Genomic DNA, 20,631 nt, shown 5'->3' with positions numbered 1-20,631 from the left:
GGAGTTCCTACACAGGGACACTGATAATACATACTCTGATAACGAGAAGCCTCAAAATTTTAAAGTCTTTAAGGCTCAGCTGGGAAACGGAAGTGCTCTTTGATAAAGCCAACTAGACCACCCTAGAGAAAGCTGTGACTGAACTTGACCTGAAGGTCAGCATCAAGCCAGCAGTAAGGAAAACAGGGGACAGAAATCACAACTGGATTAGACACATTACAAACTAAACAATTACCAAACTGCCTCTGGTCTGAGATGAATTGTTAGCATCTCAGAAATAAGTGTACGTTTTGGGACTGATACCAAAGGCAGCTTGCCAGCCTCCAGGAAGAAGGGGATCTAGGGATACAGCAGTTAACTGTCTGGCTATATGAGCTTAGCTGGAATGGAAGGTGGTTCATTTATTCCTGGTAGCAACATAGCCATGAAAGTTAAACTTGACATGGCTCCCACAAAGTCTACTTCAAATGCCATCAAAATGCTACCAGAGTATAGCATTTAAATGAAAAGATTTCAGAACGTTGCCTCTCACATGCCAGGAATGCAAATAGCAGCCGTAAAAATTGCCACCTTTTCAAAGCTAAAAAGAAGTTGCTATGCTTGATTGATCCACATGAAGGGCGAATACGGTGGCACCAAACTGATCTGTCAAAAGTTCTTTAGGGAATTTCCTGGCAGTCCAGTGGCTAGGACTCAGCGCTTTCACCGCCAGGGCCCAGGTTCTTGGTCAGGGAACTAAGATCCCCTGCGGCCAAAAAAAAAAAAAAAAAGGACTTTTCAACCAACTTTCAAAAGAAAGCCTTTAGAGCTTTTAACTTTGTTGAGGAATATGTAACCTAATTGATGAGAATCCTCTCCCCCCAACAAATAAACAAAACATTGAAATAAACAAAACATTTTCAGTATAATTCAATAGGAAATGCAGATGAAATGCTAATCTTCTTTGGATTTGTTTTCAAATTATACTGTCAATCCTAAGGATGACTAAAAAGTTCCAGCTCTTAAGCAAGGAATATGAAAATGTCCCCGAGACACAATGCAAAACTGCCAATAGCCAAAGATGACTCAGATGAATCCTTAAAATGTACATTCAAATTAGACTGTTTAGACTCAAACTTCAACTGTAATGTGCCTGTGTGGATGAGTGTATGCCACTGCACTGACAAGTGTGTATGTCAGAACAATTTTTAAAAATTATACAGTTAATGTCATGTTGGATTTCCCAGCCTCCCACCCAGGATCCCAACACTAAAGGCATTAAATTGATTTTAATAAAGATATAGTCTTAGAACTGAGGGAAAATTGTAGTGACTCTCCATTCTCTCCTAATACTACTAACCTTCTCAACACTTACAGAAAGATATTCCTTCTACTTACTAATGTAATAATTTAGAGTGAAAAAAAATACTAACCAAGAACAGGAACTGAAGTCTTCTCTTGTTGATAAGAGACCATGATACCATTTGCAGTAGAATTGGGACCTAGAACCCAAGTATTGGGTTGGCCAAAAAGTGCCTTCGGTTCTTAAGTAAAAATGAAAGACACATTTTTCATTTTCACCAAGAACTTTATTGAGCACTGTATTCACTCTTTTGTTCCACTACCTTCTGTCATTTTTCAGGCAACTTCACAATTCCATCTTCCCCCAAGTTTTTATCTTTTCGAGCAAAGAACTGTTCCAGGTGCCTTCTGCAGTCTTCCAGGGAATTGAAATTTTTTCTATTAAGAGAATTTTGTAAAGGCCTAAATAAATGGAGGTCTGAGGTGCAATGTCTGGTGAATACAGCGGATGAATCAGATCTTCCCAGTCAAGAATTTTGCCTGGTTATCAAAGAAACGTGCAGTCTTGCATTATTCTGGATGCTTTTTGTCGAGTGCTGCTTTCAGTTGGTCTAACTGGGGGCAGTACTTGTTGGAATTAATCGTTTGGTTTTCTGGAAGGAGCTCATAATAGAGCACTCCCTTCCAATCCCACCATATACACAACATCACCTTCTTTGGATGAAGACCGGCCTTTGGTGTGGTTGGTGGTGGTTCATTTCGCTTGCTCCATGATCTCTTCTGTTCCACATTATTGTACAGTACCCACTTTTCATCACCCATCACAATTTGTTTTAAAAACGGAGCATTTTCACTACGTTTCAGTAGAGAATCACATGCAGAAATACGGTCAAGAAGGGTTTTTTTTTGCTTAACTATGTGGAACCCAAACATCAAAGCAATTAACATAACCGAGCTGGTGCCAATGATTTTCAACGCTTGATTTGCATATTTTGAGTGCGTCAGCTATCTCCCGCGTGGTATAATGTTGATTGTTCTCAATTAATGTCTCGATTTGATTGCTATCATCTTCAACTGGTCTACCTGACTGTGGAGCATCGTCCAGCGAGAAATCTCCAGCACGAAACTTCGCAAACCATTTTTGACATGTTTGATCCGTCACAGCACCTTCTCCATACACTGCACAAATCTTTTTTTTTTTTGCATTTCAGTTGCGTTTTTACCTTTCTTGAAATAATAAAGTATAATATGCCAAAAATATTGCTTTTTCTTAAATGCCATCTTCAATGTTAAAATGGCTACACAAAAATTCAGCAATTTAACGTCTTTTTTTAAATGCACGCTGATACGACCGCTGTCATATACTATCTAACAAAGTTGTTTTGAGTGAAGTTAAAGATAACTAGGTGCTACTAGAGCCATCTTACGAAAAAAAAAAAAAAAAAAACCCAAACGAACCTTCTGACCAACACAGTAGAATGTAGACTGAGTCAGCAAAGATTATTTTATACTTCTGATGACTGCAAATACCCAAATCTCTACCAGAAATAAATAGCCTTTCATTTTCATTGTGGTGTCAAACACTTATGTGATTTTAATTTGCCAGTTTCTCCAGTCTCAATTCAGACCACTACATCTCCTGTCCACCAGAAGAACAAGGTAATGATGGGGGAAAAACAGAAAAAGAAAATCTCAGTGATATATGCCTGGTCCTTTCCAAATGAGCGAGCCATACCCTGGGGGGAGGGGGTATAATAAGAGGTTATAGAATACACAGAGCACCAGATTGTACTCAAAGATTTGTGAGAATTTTTACATTAAAACAATTCTGTGCATATCATGGAGGAGAAAGCAAACTCCGCACACGTGTTTAAGGTAAAACAAGAGACTTTGCAAGGGGCTTCCCTCGTGGCGCAGTGGTTAAGAATCCGCCTGCCAATGCAGGGGACACAGGTTTGGGCCCTGGTCCGTGAAGATCCCACATGCCATGGAGCAACTAATCCCATGCGCCACAACTACTGAGCCTGTGCTCTAGAGCCCACAGGCCACAGCTACTGAGCCTGTGTGCCACAACTGCTGAGGCCCATGTACCTGGAGCCCATGCTCTGCAACGGGAGAAGCCACAGCAATGAGAAGCCCACACACTACAATGAGGAGTGACCCCCACTCGCCGCAACTAAAGAAAAGCCCACACGCACCAACAAAGACCCAATGCAACCATTAATAAAAATAAATGAATGAATGAATAAATAAATAAGAGACTTTGCAGGAATTCCACACCTGCACGAGCCTCAGCAGGCACACTGTAGGCCCTCTGCCTCACCTTCACTCAGGTCTGCGTGTTTCCTCCGGGCGCACTCTCAGCAGTGATGTCGTGCTCAAAACACTGCCATGTGACTCATGGTATCCTGCACAGATAACATTACCATGCTTTACCAACCAAAGCAAAACCACAATTTTCCTGGTCATTTCCCCTAGGAGACTCATAAGTTAGTATCTTAGATGTTAACATGATCTGAATAGATGAGGATAAGGGAGGGCATGGGGAAGCACTATAAATTGTTAGCTTCAAAACCACTAGTTCTGAAGGTGATCACATTTCTTCTAAGAAATACCTATTACAGTAAATTCAAGTATTTATGGGAGGCTAATTCTCAGTTGCTTTTATTTCTATGGCTTGTAAAATGCTTTTATATCTACCCTCTCATCTAACCTTCAAAACATTCCAGTGAAGTATACAGGGGAGTATTATCCCCATTTATAACTGAGGAAATCAAGACCCAGTAAGCTGATGAGCTGATTTCCAGCCTCTCTCTCAGCTCCAAACCCACCCTTCCTATACACTGCTCATGATGCTGGGACTGGGGGCCTGAGAAAACACCCCTCCTTTGACAGCTGTTATGCTCCAACAGTAGCAGACACCAGAGGGACGGGGCAAGACTGGATAGAGGAAGGAGAAGGAATTTGTTCCCTTGTTCGCTTGCTTTCACTCAACAGTAGCTCTGTACCCCGCAGCAGCTGTTCGTTCCAGTTTCTGTTTATTTCTCTACACTTAGAACCACTCTTATCCTGCCCCCTCGGAAATACCAGCTCCAGCTGGCTGCCACCCCCTTCTCAGAGGTTCAAGAACCAGCTCTGCAGGGGCCTCACCGCCAAGCGTCTAAATTCTAAGAATCCCAAACTCTTCCTTTTGTTCCTTCAGCCTTAGGGGTACAAGCGGCTGCCCACTGTTTCAATCTCTGTGTTGCTTCTCTGTGTTCCCTTTCTGCCTTCTCAGTCCTCTAGTACTTGGTTAACCAGTTCCATATGTTAAACTCTCTCTGATAAAATAATAGCTGTGGTTTTTGTTTTCCTTAATGGACTCTGACTGATAAACCAGGCTTTCTGAATCAAAATCAAAACTCTGAAAAATACACCTGAGGTGAGCAGATATACACAAAAATAGATGACAGTATATTAGAATTCTTGATGGGAATGGATAATGGAATAATGGTAATAGATAACACCTTGTGCCAATTTGGTAAGTCTTGGTAATATGATTGTGGTAAAATCTCAAGCTGGCTTTGCTTTCTACCCACCCTGTCAGTATACCTGTTTTTTCCCAAACAATTTTTCTGTTTTCCCTTAAGACGATGGTTTACCAGCCTCATCTAATTGCTTCTTTCTGAGACTCATCTGTTAGTTTTCACTGTGTCCAGTTTTGTAGTTTTCCTGGGCAATTTTATAGCTTTTCTTCAGGCTATGGTTTAAGGTTGTCTTAACAATTTATATAATTTCTTTATCATTTATATGCAGTTACTCATATTTCTTTATAATTTATATATTTTAGATTTTCTAGTGCATTATAGTTTTAAAATATTTCACACTCACCAGTGCCTTACAGTTTTTAAAGTGGTTTCTGCTTCATAATTTCATTTGAAGTTTATCTGAGAATAAGAATATTTTGTTCACGTCTCATAGGTATTAAGGGGCAGAACTTAATTCTTCTTAGTAGTTGTCAATGTGATATTCCCTAATCTTCTGATGAGAGTGGTAGCACAAATATTATTATGATTATTTTATAGACTCAGAATTGAAACTTAACTGACACGCCTCATCAAAAACAACTGAATTCCTGCCAGAGTTGAAATTAGAATAAAAAGTGAGAATTTCCTGATTTTTGGCCAGACCTTTTTTCCATTGTGGAACAAAGCCCTTTCAGTTAAGACATATTACACCTTTAACTTATGAAGCAAAAGAAAAAAGTTTAAAAAGGAAAAATAAAACTTAAATATAACTTGTCAGTTTTAAGTTTCTTACATTATAAAATGAACATATATAATGCTTACCTGAAATTTTTTGAAGTGCCTTAAGAAGTAATAGTTAAATATTAAAGTTGCTTCATCATCAAGAAATCTAGAAACAATAAATGCTGGAGAGCGTGTGGAGGAAAGGGAACACTCTTGCACTGCTGGTGGGAATGTAAATTGATACAGCCACTATGGAGAACAGTATGGAGGTTCCTTAAAAAACTACAAATAGAACTACCGTACGACCCAGCAATCCCACTACTGGGCATATACGCTGAGAAAACAATAATTCAAAAAGAGTCATGTACCAAAATGTGCATTGCAGCTCTATTTACAATAGCCAGGACATGGAAGAAACCTACGTGTCCATCATCGGATGAATGGATAAAGAAGATGTGGCACATATATACAATAGAATATTACTCAGCCATAAAAAGAAACGAAATTGAGTTATTTGTAGTGAGGTGGATGGACCTAGAGTCTGTCATACAGAGTGAAGTAAGTCAGAAAGAGAAAGACAAATAACGTATGCTAACACACATATATATATATATGGAATCTAAGAAAAAAAATGTCATGAAGAACCTAGGGGTAAGACGGGAATAAAGACACAGACCTACTGGAGAACGGATTTGAGGTTATGGGGAGGGGGAAGTGTAAGCTGTGACAAAGTGAGAGAGTGGCATGGACTTATATATACTACCAAATGTAAAATAGATAGCTAGTGGGAAGCAGTCGCATAGCACAGGGAGATCAGCTCTGGGCTTTGTGACCACTTAGAGGGGTGGGATATGGAGGGTGGGAGGGAGGGAGACGCAAGAGGGAAGAGATATGGGGACATATGTATATGTATAACTGATTCACTTTGTTATAAAGCAGAAACTAACACACCATTGTAAAGCAATTATACTCCAGTAAAGATGTTAAAAAAAAAAGAATACTCAAAATATTTTTAGTCTATTCAATATTATTCTTCAAAACTTGGGCTATGTTAATGCATGAAATGCTCTAAAACTTTAATGTAAAATCAATTTCCAGGCAATAATTTTTTCTTACCTCGTTAATAATTCATTTTATTTCAGGGGAGAGAGGCCACTAAAAACTTCGCAGGATTTAATTCATCAACTAGAGATAGATTTAATTTCTATTTCATGCTAATACTGTAGCATAAAAGTTGGGCTAAAAGTTGGTAATAGCTAGCTTTCTAAATGATTTAATGTAATTGTATGTTTACCTGTGCACACAACACATGTATACTATAGATGGTGGTAGAAAAGTAGAGGACTTGCAGTAGCACTTTTTGGAGCTTTTTGGTTATCTTATTTGAAAAAATACTTAAATATTATAGGGATAAAGTAGAATGGGCTTCGATAGTCACTAGATGCAATATTAACTTCCAGGTTTTCCCAAGTAGGTGAAAATATCCTATCAGCAAATGAGTATCTCTTATACTGCCCTGAATGCGAGGAAATATTTTTGGCTTCTTCATTATTGAATTGGATGAATGATATTGATGAAATGAGATAACACATAAGAAGGCATCTGTCATAGGGTTGAGACCATTACAGGTTCTCAGTACAGATTAGTTTCATTTTCTTATTCCATGTTCCTGATGATTTAGGGCATTCAGGGAGAGACACATGTACTGACACTCACCCTTCTGCCCTACGTGTCTCATGATACTCCACGTAGGCCTTGCTCTCATTCTCCTCACTTACCTGGAGGCTTAGATTGATAAGTGGATTACAGGAATCCTTTCTTACTTCCCCTGACTCTCAATGTTAGTCTGTTTGCCTCTCTAGAACCAAGGGCATTCCTGCATTTTAAATTTGAAATTTCTATCACTTTATCAACTTTATGTATTTTCCTTTGGCATTCCCATGTGCTTTCACCTGAGCCTCTTCAGGAAAGGGATTTCAGCTTGAGAGGATGATTGTCAACAGAGTCAGAAGAATTATAGAAAATACTTCTTGTGGAATTTTCTGTAAAGTTGACTATAAGTGAGTTTTTCCCTTTTTAAGAAGTTGGAATAGGGGCTTCCCTGGTGGCGCAGTGGTTAAGAATCCGCCTGCCAATGCAGGGGACATGGGTTCGAGCCCTGGTCCGGGAAGGTCCCACATGTCGCGGAGAAACTAAGCCCGTGCACCACAACTACTGAGCCTGCGCTCTAGAGCCCGCGAGCCACAACTACTGAGCCCGTGTGCCACAACTACTGAAGCCCGTGCACCTAGAGCCCATGCTCCGCAACAAGAGAAGCCACCGCAATGAGAAGCCCACATTGTTTTCCCTTTTAAAGGATAGGGAAGGATGCGAAAGGACTATTTGACCTTGAGATCAGGTTATCCAATTATAACAAGGCTGTTGGAAAGGGAATTAAAGTTAACCTTGAAATTATTGCCTCCTTCTTCTTCATATGTTTTATCTAATTTGTTACCAAGATCTATTATTTTTCTTCACAAAATCACTCTCAGATTTGCCCTGTTCTTTTCATTCTTCCTGCTGCCACCTAAAGCTCAGTCTTCACTTCCCTGGTATCTCTCACCCTAAAACATTCTGTGTGCCATTTAAAAATAATCATCCCGAATATTCTAAAGTATTTTTCAGTATTCTTTCCCATCATCCTCTTCTCCTCACTAAATTGTACAATGTATGGTGAATAGTGAAAAAATAATCCCCTCAAATGGCTGGTTGAAGAATGTGTATAGGTGACAAATTCTATCTTGCTGAGCTGGAAGCAGGAATGTTCAAACGCTTTTGACCTCATCTAACCCTTTTGACCCCATGTTCCAAGATTCAGCACCCTCTTATAATTGGGGATATTATGAGATGCGCTTCGGATCCATCCAAAAGCCCAGGCAATATTTTTGTGGCTAAGCGTCAAATGTCTTGCGATCCTGCGTGGTAATTGGAGGTGTCCCGGTGTAGGGGAGCCACTGCAGGGACTGATTCTGCACCAGGTCTGGGAAAACTGCTTCTGAATACAGTTAAACTCTTGTGTTCTCAGGGATACAACAAAAAACACAGAAGTTCCGTGACAGACCTTTTATGTTTAGGTTTTATTTTTTACATTCTGTATGAAAATTATCCATGAGTGTATTTCTTACCAACTATCTAGATGACATACACCTAACATAGTGATGTTTTTCCTTTCTACCCGGTTTTTGCTGAAGAGGGTTTGAAGCTTGCTTCAGGTGTGCAAGTTTTCTCAAAACAGGTAATGCACGTATCCCTGCCTGGTGCTGGTGGTGATGTCGTAAATACCCACTTTGAGGGTATATTATTGAGGTATAAAGGTACTTAAGGTTTAAAAGATGGAACTTCATTGGAGTTGTTATAACTTCCTTATTTACATTTCAGCTGAAAGATGATGATAAGCTTATGCTTCTCCTGGAAATAAACAAGCTTGTTCTTCTATGCCACCAGCTCCAGAGAGTAACTAAGACACCTTTGCAGAATCAAGTGTTTCTAAAGGTAAAAGGGAGGGTGGGACATTCAGGAAAGCACTTGAGAAACTCTCACACTTCTTTTTTTATTAGGTTAGCTTCCAGCCCCTTTTTCTTCAAATAAAGTGTTAATACCCACAGAAGAACAATTTATTTCCATCTTTTCCTGCCTTGACTGCAAGAACCATTTATCATCTGTAATTAAAACTCACCCCCAGGAAGCAGTAGGTTCACCAAATAAATTAACTTTTTGGACATGATTAATACCATAGCACGGAGCAGCTACCCTTAAATCCCAACATCATCACCCGACTAACTAGGGCACAGACCCCTCAGAGTGAAGGGCTTCTATTGTTTGTTTTAGGGAGTCTGAGTGCAAAAAAGTAGAGTGCAAGGAATTGCAAAGAAGGGGGTTCACTGCCACTATTTGGTGCACTTTGAGAAGCCCCTAAACCGTCTGAAATAGAACAGGTTGATTTTCCATCCATTCTTCCTGGGGTTCCATGAAATTGGCATGAGACTTAGGCAACAGTCCCTGCTTCTGAGTTCTGGGACCTCAGGTCATCAAGTCAGCTCAGATGCCTCAATCTACATACCCTTTGAGATCCCTTAGAAGAAATTTTTACCATTTTCAAACTAAATAAATGATAAAGTCTTTTGAGGGCCTCCTTATAAGAATTTGATTTGCTTGCTTTCTGTCACTACAGGTTGATAAGAGTATTACACAGACAAGAGGCATAATGGCTATTTTGATCCAACCTCTCTCATTTTGCTATAAACTGATGAAGAAGGTAAGATATTTTCTCTATATTAAACTCACATTTAAAAAATTAGTCTAGGGCTTCCCTGGTGGCACAGTGGTTGAGAGTCTGCCTGCCGATGCAGGGGACACTGGTTCGTGCCCCGGTCCGGGAGGATCCCACATGCCGCGGAGCGGCTGGGCCCATGAGCCATGGCCACTGAGCCTGCGCGTCCGGAGCCTGTGCTCCGCAGCGGGGGAGGCCACGACAGTGAGAGGCCCACGTAATGCAAAAAAAAAAAAAAAAAAAAAAAAAATTAGTCTAAAGGAAATTGCAGAAGAAAATAGATACTATGTAATTTTGCAATTTTTATTTTAAGAGTAAAGCAGAAACCAGTTGTCTTAATTCTTTCCAGCTTCAAATGGAAAACAACCGATGGATCTCAGTTACAAATAAAGATTCTGTGGACGGTAAAACTTGAGAAGCTCTTGCGGCCAGATCTCTGGAACACCATGTGGCAAAGCTGACATTTTTAGAAAGCAAACGATCCTGTATATTTCAGAAATACAACAATTTTGTAAAGAAAACAAACAGAAATCTTGCTTTATTTTCTGATCATGAAACCAATTGTGAAGCTTTCTGACAACTATAAATGCCATGGTGCTTGCTATATTTCTAATTTCAGTGTGATGTTAAATGGGACATTGCCATGAATAGTGTTCTCTAAAAGGCAAACCAAATATCCTTACTGCCTTAATGACAATTTAATCCAAAGAAGCTATTTTGAAAATATGCTCACCTTTGGCACATTTGACCCTAACTTCCTATTTTTTAAAATTTAAGCTTATCATCTGGGACACTAATTTGCAGCAGAAGAGACACAGTACTCTGGGTGATGCAGGGTTTTCCTTAAACCTGTGGACTCTTCTTCAATCCCTCTGTCCACTGAGTATGACTGGGCCTCTGCTGTCCCCTCTGTCATAGATCATCCATGCCAGGAGCACACGTTTGTTCTCTAGTAAGTGTTTCACCGAGCACAGGAAATCTGTTGTGATGCATGTCCCTCCCCCACCCAAAAACAGGGTCATGGAGCTCACTCCACGGAATCCTGGAGGAACTCACGAGGGGATGGTTTTAGTTCTTGTTCTAGCATAGCTGGCCTGTCTGCCCTGGATATTAGCTGGAATCCTAAGCCTATCTTCCTGGCTTGAAAAGTAGTTTTTGTACTTCTCAGTAGTAATGGATGGAACAGATGATAGAAGACAGAGAACAATTGAACTAAGCTGTTCAAAACAATTTCTGAGTAAGTATACATATGTGCCTTTGGAATATTCATTAAATAAACGACTTTAGTCTTTTTAATTTTAGGGTTTAAAGCTTTTGTTTTTGTGGGGTGGGTTTTGACTGAAGGATCTGGTTATAAGTTCTGTCCTTATGATGTAGTATAGTTAACTTTGTTTTCGGGGGCTTGTATCCCGATGCTTTGAAATGTATTTTGAAATCTAACGGGACATGTCAGTTGCCAAACGGCAGTAGTTCTATAAGCTCGTCTGATGATCATTCTTTTAGGTCTCCATCATCTTTTGCTGTTCAAGTCAATGATGATTATCATTATCAGCCATCACAGTCAATATTCACAAGATCCTGAAGAACCACAGTGCTACCAATTAGCTAGTCAATATTTTATTGAAGGAAACTTTAATTTACTGTAGGCCTTGGAGAGAAAATGGGATGCACTCAGCTTGGTTATGACCTTTATAAAATATTTCTTTATAAAAATCATCAGGGCCTTTCCGGGCGGCACAGTGGTTGAGAGTTCGCTTGCCGATGCAGGGGACATCAAAGGGAAAAAAAAAAAAAAGAAGCCAGTTTTACAGTGCTACACTGTTCAGAGTTGAAGGCCAAGCCATGGACTTAGAGAAAGTACACTGTACACCCTGCCTCTTCCCGGCAACCTTGGGGGCAGTTGGGGCAAAAGGGGTGGGACCAGACATTTTGGTCGTGTCACACTGAAGCAGCCTGGGTAAGAAAGGCCAGTTGTTGTTTTTCAACTTCAAAGTGATGGAAAATTGAGGCAAAAACAATAACCATGACATAATATTCAAACAGAATTACATCAAAACCTAGTATTTACTAATGGGTTACAGGATGAAGGGTAAATTATTTTTGCTTTTCTGTCTTTTCAAATTTTCCTCAAAGTGCTTTGTTTGTTGGTTTTTAATCAGAAAAATGCCTCTCACTTGCCAGTTGTTAGAAAGAGAAAAGCAAAAGAAGAACAGAGTGAGTACATGGGCAGGCAGATCTGGGAGGTTGAAGACAAAATGGAATCAAGGCTTGTTATGCAAGACAAAGAAGGAAAACTAGGTCAGGTGTTAAGATCAGGCCTCCCTGCAGATAGCCCGGTGTGAAGGATGCTTCAGCGCCTCTGGTTCTTCCATAGTGCACTAACTCATAGGCCAGGTAAGGATAAGAATGCCCTGTTGTTTTTACTCAATCTTAATCCTCATGGGGTAGCTGTTGTGGCATTGATGCGTTTCACCACTTCTTCATACTGTTTTTGTGTCAGTAACCCTTCTGTTATGCTTTTACTTTCTTCAAACTTGGGCAACACAATTTCAGTGTAGCCTTCGGTGGATGGCTAGAAGGGAAATAGAATACTTAATACTGTCAAACCGTAAAAAAAAAAAAAAACAGATAAAAAGTATGTGGATGGGATCTTACTTCCCCAGACCCTTTCACCTTCTCTTGAAGAATAGATGGCTTATGAAGAATGCTTTCATTCACTTCCATCAACCGTCCTCTAACACAGCTATTTAAAGAAAAAATTGCTTTGAAGAAAATTATTACCTTCTTTGTTTCCCCAAAATTGTGGTTAAAAAGTAACTCACCTAGACATGGTGTATTCTTCTCCATCAGAGCAGTAAATCTTACACAGAGGTGCAAGTTCTGTTAGAAACAGTGCCCCCTGATAATAAAAGGGAAGAAAATATTAATTGATGTACACTTTCACTTTTCTTTGTGAGGCAGCCCTCAGAGTTACAATAGGATATATTCCTGGAATTAGCGTTTTAAATAAAAATGACTTAAGTACAGAAAAACCATTCATTTATTCAAATACTTATATACTAAAAGCCTCTATGGGCTAGGCACCACCCTAGGCTCTAGAGGAAAAAGCAGACTAAGACAAATGTGATAACAGGTAGTTTAGTTACATATTAAGAATATATTTTATCTTAACTTATTATACTTTATATTTAACTGTACATGAGAAAGCTGCACATAGCCAAGTGTAAAGATTTCAAAAGGGTAGGAAAATCTTACCAATAAGCAGTAATATAAAATTCAACATTATAGAGAATGAAAGCAATATTGTACAAAGTTAGTTTCATTAAAATTCCTACATTATTGCCAGAAACTATCAAACTCTTAGAGGAAAACATAGGCAGAACACCCTATGACATAAATCACAGCAAGGTCCTTTTGGACCCACCTCCTAGAGAAATGGAAATAAAAACAAAAATAAACAAATGGGACCTAATGAAACTTCAAAGCTTATGCACAGCAAAGGAAACCATAAACAAGACCAAAGGACAACCCTCAGAATGGGAGAAAATATTTGCAAATGAAGCAACTGACAAAGGATTAATCTCCAAAATTTACAGGCAGCTCATGCAGCTCAATAACAAAAAAACAAACAACCCAATCCAAAAATGGGCAGAAGACCTAAATAGACATTTCTCCAAAGAAGGTATACAGACTCCCAACAAACACATGAAAGAATGCTCAACATCTTTAATCATTAAGGAAATGCAACTCAAAACTACAATGAGATATCATCTCACACCAGTCAGAATGGCCATCATCAAAAAATCTAGAAACAATAAATGCTGGAGAGGGTGTGGAGAAAAGGGAACACTCTTGCACTGCTGGTGGGAATGTGAATTGGTACAGCCACTATGGAGAACAGTATGGAGGTTCCTTAAAACACTACAAATACAACTACCATATGACCCAGCAATCCCACTATGGACACATACCCTGAGAAAACCATAATTCAAAAAGAGTCATGTACCAAAATGTTCATTGCAGCTCTATTTACAATAGCCAGGAGATGGAAACAACCTAAGTGTCCATCATCCGATGAATGGATAAAGAAGATGTGGCACATATATACAATGGAATATTACTCAGCCATAAAAGGAAACGAAACTGAGCTCTTTGTAATGAGGTGGATAGACCTAGAGTCTGTCATACAGAGTGAGGTAAGTCAGAAAGAGAAAGACAAATAACGTATGCTAACACATGTATATGGAATTTAAGAAAAAAAAGTCATGAAGAACCTAGGGGTAAAACAGGAATAAAGACACAGACCTACTTGAGAATGGACTTGAGGATATGGGGAGGGGGAAGGGTAAGCTGTGACAAAGCGAGAGAGAGGCATGGACATATATACACTACCAAACGTAAGGTAGATAGCTAGTGGGAAGCAGCCGCATAGCACAGGGAGATCAGCTCAGTGCTTTCTGACCGCCTGGAGGGGTGGGATAGGGAGGGTGGGAGGGAGGGAGACACAAGAGGGAAGGGATATGGGAACAGATGTATATGTATAACTGATTCACTTTGTTATGAAGCAGAAACTAATACACCATTGTGAAGAAATTATACTCCAATAAAGTTGTAAAAAAAAAGATTCCTACCTTATTTTTATATTAGAACTTAACAGAGAAAAGAACTTCTTCATTAGGTCAATCATTAAGACTTTCTGAAGAAGGGCTATTTTTCTAATTAAAAAAATGCAATTTGAAGAATATTTGGAAAACAGAAAAGTTTTAAGTAGCAGATAAGTGTAACTTACCCATTATCCTATAACCCGCTAGCAAATACTACATTTTGACACATGTCTGTTTGTTGTGGTATGGTTATACTTCCACGTACTCCACTGTATGGATATATCTGGGGAGGTTCTGACAAATATCTACTGAGTTGGCCAAAAAGTTCATTCAGATTTTTCCCTAACATGAAAAACCCGAACGGACTTTTTGGCCAACCCAATACCAGGAGGCTCATGGGAAATGGATGCAAGCATGTCTCGTGTGTTGCCCTTTTTCCCAGGAATTTTTACTGCAGTGAACATCTGAGGTCAAGATGCTGTTCTTTATGGCCTCTTTCCCACTCACAACATTATTAGACGGCATTCAGGTGTTACTGCATGTGCTTCACTCCTCTGCCTGTGGGTACTTCGTTTCAAAATACTAGTCAGTGTGACTCCCCACTTTTGGGAGGAGGGGCTGGGGACTTGTCCCAGATGGTTTGTCTACCACTGGCTCTGTGTCAGAAAGAAGTGTTTTAAACACCTTTTGTCACCTCCCATGGGAGAATAAATGATGGGCAGTGCTGAGATGTGATCAAAGCTTATCTACAGTGGGTTCCATATGCAGGTCCCTCTTTGTTCCTCAGAAGTAACAAGAGTGTTACTATTTTGGACAAAGATTTATCACAGGAACATCACAAGCACTAACTGTTTTACTTGCAATTTGTAGACTTTTAAGAATGGTCTATGCTTTTTAAAGTCCACTTGCTTCTTGAATGAGGAAAAATCAATAATTATAAGGCAGGTTATTAGGGGCCTTCAGGACTACAAAGGGGAGTATAAACAAGGGTCTTCCAGAACACTGAGGGTAATTAGCAGAAACTGTTAGTATGATCTCAGTAAATGAAGGACCTAAATCACCAACTGAAACTTTCCTATCCAGGGGGGTTTGTCAGGATAGTTTAGTATGGTATTGAGTTGTCCTTGGTGTGATACCCTCCTTTAACAATAAAATGTCCATCCTGCCTAGGGTTGTAGAGGGCAGAGGTAACATTTTCTATAACTAAACACTACATGGAGGTAGAGGGTGTAGCTAGATGTGTATTAAATTGGCAGTGATTTAGGAATGGGAAATGATACGAAGCAAATACTGTATATTTTCTCAGATTGATTTTTTTTCACTACCTCAGGACTTTTTTTACTTTTAAGTTCACATGTGAAAATACACGATAAAGAAGTATTGATCACCTAAATTTTATAGAATTCGAAATACTGGCTTATCAAAACTAGAAAGGACAAAATATCTTGTTATATTGGTATTAGAGTTGTTCTTTCAAAGGCCCAGCTTCTCCATCCTTCATCCTGGAGGTGATAGGGATGGTGGCCCAGAAGCTAATATGACAGATAATATACCTTCTGAAATACCTCATTTTGGGGGGCTGAGAATTTCTTTAGAGTTTACGTAGTCTTAAAATCATCTCTAACTGCCAGGGAAGTATGCTGAGCATACTTTACTGGGTTCTAAGACTGGCTGGCTCTATCATTATTATGATAATAGAGGATTTAAGTAGAGAAATACAGGAACATACCTGCTTAAATTTCCCAGAGACTTTGTTCTGAAGTCTGCTACAATTGGTACTGATTAGATAGGAAATGCTTTTAATTGCTTTTCCATTTTGAAGAACTAGATGGGATCCTGCCAGTGTGATGACACATTCTACGAGGAGCAAAAATTGATCCTGTATTGCTTGGTATGATTCTTCCTCCCATAACACCATATTCCTACTGGCACAAGAAGAGCTGAGCTGACATTTGTTTACTCAGCCTATCATTTCCCCCATTTTCCTCGGGCTACTATTGTAGCTTAACTGAAGAAAAGAATGCAGTAATAAAAATGGAGAAAATGGGACTGAATTTCCCTCCCCAAAAGGGAAGAGTACCAGAGGTGTTTAGACAGCACTGAGGAGAAAGAGAGAAAAGTAAGGCATGCTGGTATGTACAGGATACCATATGTGCTTCTACCCTAGCCCTCTCCATGGGCTTGGGCAATTCAGTGGTTAGGCACAGGCTGGTTACTTGAGGTAGTAGCCAACTGAGGGTGTGGTCCTCCATTTGGATGCCTGGGTAATCAAGTTTATTTGTTTAGTGAAGGCACTGAAAGAATCATTCTTTTTTTTTTTTTTACATCTTTATTGGAGTATAATTGCTTTACAATGGTGTGTTGGTTTCTGCTTTATAACAAAGTGAATCAGTTATACATATACATATGTTCCCATATCTCCTCCCTCTTGCGTCTCCCTCCCTCCCACCCTCCGTATACCACCCCTCTAGGTGGTCACAAAGCACCGAGCTGATCTCCCTGTGCTATGCGGCTGCTTCCCACTAGCTACCTATTTTACGTTTGGTAGTGTGTATACGTCCATGCCTCTCTCTCGCTTTGTCACAGCTTACCCTTCCGCCTCCCCATATCCTCAAGTCCATTCTCTGGTAGGTTTGTGTCTTTACTACTATCTGACCCCTAGGCTCTTCATGGTATTTTTTTTTCTTATATTCCATATATATGTGTTAGCATACGGTATTTGTCTTTCTCTTTCTGACTTACTTCACTCTGTATGACAGACTGTAGGTCTATCCACCTCATTACAAATAGCTCAGTTTCGTTTCTTTTTATGGCTGAGTAATATTCCATTGTATATATGTGCCACATCTTCTTTATCCATTCATCGGATGATGGACACTTAGGTTGTTTCCATCTCCTGGCTATTGTAAATAGAGCTGCAATGAACATTTTGGTACATGACTCTTTTTGAATTATGGTTTTCTCAGGGTATATGCCCAGTAGTGGGATTGCTGGGTCATATGGTAGTTGTATTTGTAGTGTTTTAAGGAACCTCCATACTGTTCTCCATAGTGGCTGTACCAATTCACATTCCCACCAGCAGTGCAAGAGTGTTCCCTTTTCTCCACACCCTCTCCAGCATTTATTGTTTCTAGATTTTTTGATGATGGCCATTCTGACTGGTGTGAGATGATATCTCATTGTAGTTTTGAGTTGCATTTCCTTAATGATTAAAGATGTTGAGCATTCTTTCATGTGTTTGTTGGGAGTCTGTATACCTTCTTTGGAGAAATGTCTATTTAGGTCTTCTGCCCATTTTTGGATTGGGTTGTTTGTTTTTTTGTTATTGAGCTGCATGAGCTGCCTGTAAATTTTGGAGATTAATCCTTTGTCAGTTGCTTCATTTGAAAATATTTTCTCCCATTCTGAGGGTTGTCCTTTGGTCTTGTTTATGTTTTCCTTTGCTGTGCAAAAGCTTTGAAGTTTCATTAGGTCCCATTTGTTTATTTTTGTTTTTATTTCCATTTCTCTAGGAGGTGGGTCCAAAAGGATCTTGCTGTGATTTATGTCATAGAGTGCTCTGCCTATGTTTTCCTCTAAGAGTTTGATAGCTTCTGGCCTTACATTTAGGTCTTTAATCCATTTTGAGCTTATTTTTGTGTATGGTGTTAGGGAGTGATGTAATCTCATACTTTTACATGTACCTGTCCGGTTTTCCCAGCACCACTTATTGAAGAGGCTGTTCCTTCTCCACTGTACATTCCTGCCTCCTTTATCAAAGATAAGGTGACCGTATGTGCGTGGGCTTATCTCTGGGCTTTCTCTCCTGTTCCATTGATCTATATTTCTGTTTTTGTGCCAGTACCATACTGTCTTGATTACTGTAGCTTTGTAGTATAGTCTGAAGTCAGGGAGCCTGATTCCTCCAGCTCCATTTTTCGTTCTCAAGATTGCTTTTGCTATTCGCGGTCTTTTGTGTTTCCATACAAATTGTGAAATTTTTTGTTCTCGTTCTGTGAAAAATGCCAGTGGTAGTTTGATAGGGATTGAAGTGAATCTGTAGATTGCTTTGGATAGTAGAGTCATTTTCACAATGTTGATTCTTCCAATCCAGGAACATGGTATATCTCTCCATCTATTTGTGTCATCTTTAATTTCTTTCATCAGTGTCTTATAATTTTCTGCATACAGGTCTTTTGTCTCGTTTGGTAGGTTTATTCCTGGATATTTTATTCTTTTTGTTGCAATGGTAAATGGGAGTGTTTCCTTGATTTCACTTTCAGATTTTTCATCATTAGTGTATAGGAATGCCAGAGATTTCTGTGCATTAATTTTGTATCCTGCTACTTTACCAAATTCATTGATTAGCTCTAGTAGTTTTCTGGTAGCATCTTTAGGATTCTCTAGGTATAGCATCATGTCATCTGCAAGCAGTGACAGCTTTACTTCTTCTTTTCCGATTTGGATTCCTTTTATTTCCTTTTCTTCTCTGATTGCTGTGGCTGAAACTTCCAAAACTATGTTGAATAAGAGTGGTGAGAGTGGGCAACCTTGTCTTGTTCCTGACCTTAGTGGAAATGCTTTCTGTTTTTCACCACTGAGGTCGATGTTGGCTGTGGGTTTGTCATATATGGCCTTTATTATGTTGAGGAAAGTTCCCTCTATGCCTACTTTCTGCAGGGTTTTTATCATAATTGGGTGTTGAATTTTGTCGAAAGCTGAAAGACTCATTCTTGTCAACCAAACTGTTACTATAAATAATACCATCTCAGTACAGTGGAAGATAATCACTTAATGAATATTTATTCAATACAAGACCGTACCAGGCTACAATGCCAGAAAAAAATTTTTTTTGATAATTTAAAATTCCCAATTTGCTTACTGGTTAGAGTGTTGTAGTATACAGTGGTCCTCACAGGGTTTTCCTTTGACATCCAGAAGAAATGAATGAGTCTGATGGCTGTTGAGTCAATATTTAGTACCACTGTCTGTCTAGTACTTTCTTTGGTTCATAGAGGTAGTTAATTATGAAGGCTGGACACATACATCACTGGTATGCCTTCATTACTCAAAAAGATATACCTAAAGGCTTACCATAAAGTATTTAAAGATATCTGGTCCAGATGGAATCTTTCATTCAATGTTAAAATGATGATTAACTCTTTGCTCCACCTTTTTTTATCCTCACTTTAAAATGAGTACAATCATTATTTCTATTAGAAAAAAAAAGTGATTAGTAATGTATTCTTTATTTAATTTAGTAGCATGTTTTGTTGGTCGATTTTAGAGAGACGAACTCATCCTGGTTCGCCCAGGACTGTCCTGATCTTAGCACTGAAAGTAATGGATTCCAGAAAACACCTCAATCCAGGGTAAACCGGACGGTTGGTTACACTAAGTCTGGCTAATAAAACGTATGCTATTGCGAAATATTTCAATATTGTAAAAGGTGAGTACACCTATTGTCCCTAAATGAATGGGAGGAAGTTGGGTTAGAGGAGGGTCCCCAACGATGCTCTCATCACTGATATTTGCTGCGTGCACAGAGCTGTACAACAGGATACCTACTTCTAAGTGGCAAATGTGTAATACCAGCGACTTCCTTTAAGTAAAACTGTTAGATTCTGCTTTCTAAATGCCTCTACTCTAACCCACCCTCTTCTCTCCATCCCTATGCCTCTACCTTAGTTTAGACCGCTACCATTTAAATCAGTTTATGTATCGCCTCTTCTTGGAGGACTGAGACCCTCAAATCCCTTTAGGCACTCATGGAGATTGCAACCCAGCTCCTGCCTCCCTCGGGGATCTCACCTTAGTCTACCATCTTCCCGCAAGCAACCCACCCTCGTGAACTCGCACTGCGCTCGCCCTACCCGGCATGCACCCTTCTGTTTTCCACGTCTTTGCAAATGCCATTCCCTTGGCCTACAGGGGAACAGAGAGATCCAGTTCCTTCTGACGTGGGGAGGAAGCGCTGGGGAGGGCGCGTGTGCCTTATGATCTGTCATCATAGTCCCTATACTGTCAGGCAAATTGGGCCCAGATCCACCGCGGGCTCCGCAGCCCAGGCGGCCTCAGGGGTCTTGGGCTCGGTAGCCATGGCGACCTCAGGTGCTGCAAACCCCGCCCCCTGGGAACCTGTACTCTTCCTCCCGCTTGCCACGGAGGAAGGTGTCTTTCCGGCGTGTAGCCCGGGACACGCGCTGTGCGCACGCGCACTGCTCCCCAG

General features: G+C 39.8%; 1 protein-coding gene and 1 pseudogene across 1 annotated transcript in view; one reads left to right on the top strand and one right to left on the bottom strand.

Annotated features, from left to right (window-relative positions):
* Positions 1-12,256: 12,256 nt before the first annotated feature.
* On the bottom strand, positions 12,257-20,502 carry LOC132481688 (protein Abitram-like; annotated as a pseudogene).
* The window catches only part of LOC132481687 (elongator complex protein 1-like), a 44,087-nt gene continuing 43,956 nt past the window's right edge, over positions 20,501-20,631 (top strand). Inside the window, exon 1 of the mRNA XM_060086517.1 lies at positions 20,501-20,542. Coding sequence (XP_059942500.1) covers positions 20,501-20,542 — 42 coding nt within the window. The remainder of the gene's footprint in view (positions 20,543-20,631) is intronic.

This window comes from Mesoplodon densirostris, chromosome X (assembly GCF_025265405.1).
Source record: "Mesoplodon densirostris isolate mMesDen1 chromosome X, mMesDen1 primary haplotype, whole genome shotgun sequence".
Taxonomy (NCBI): domain Eukaryota; kingdom Metazoa; phylum Chordata; class Mammalia; order Artiodactyla; family Ziphiidae; genus Mesoplodon; species Mesoplodon densirostris.
The sequence above is the reverse complement of the archived record's forward strand: the minus strand, read 5'-3'. Positions and strand labels throughout refer to the sequence as shown.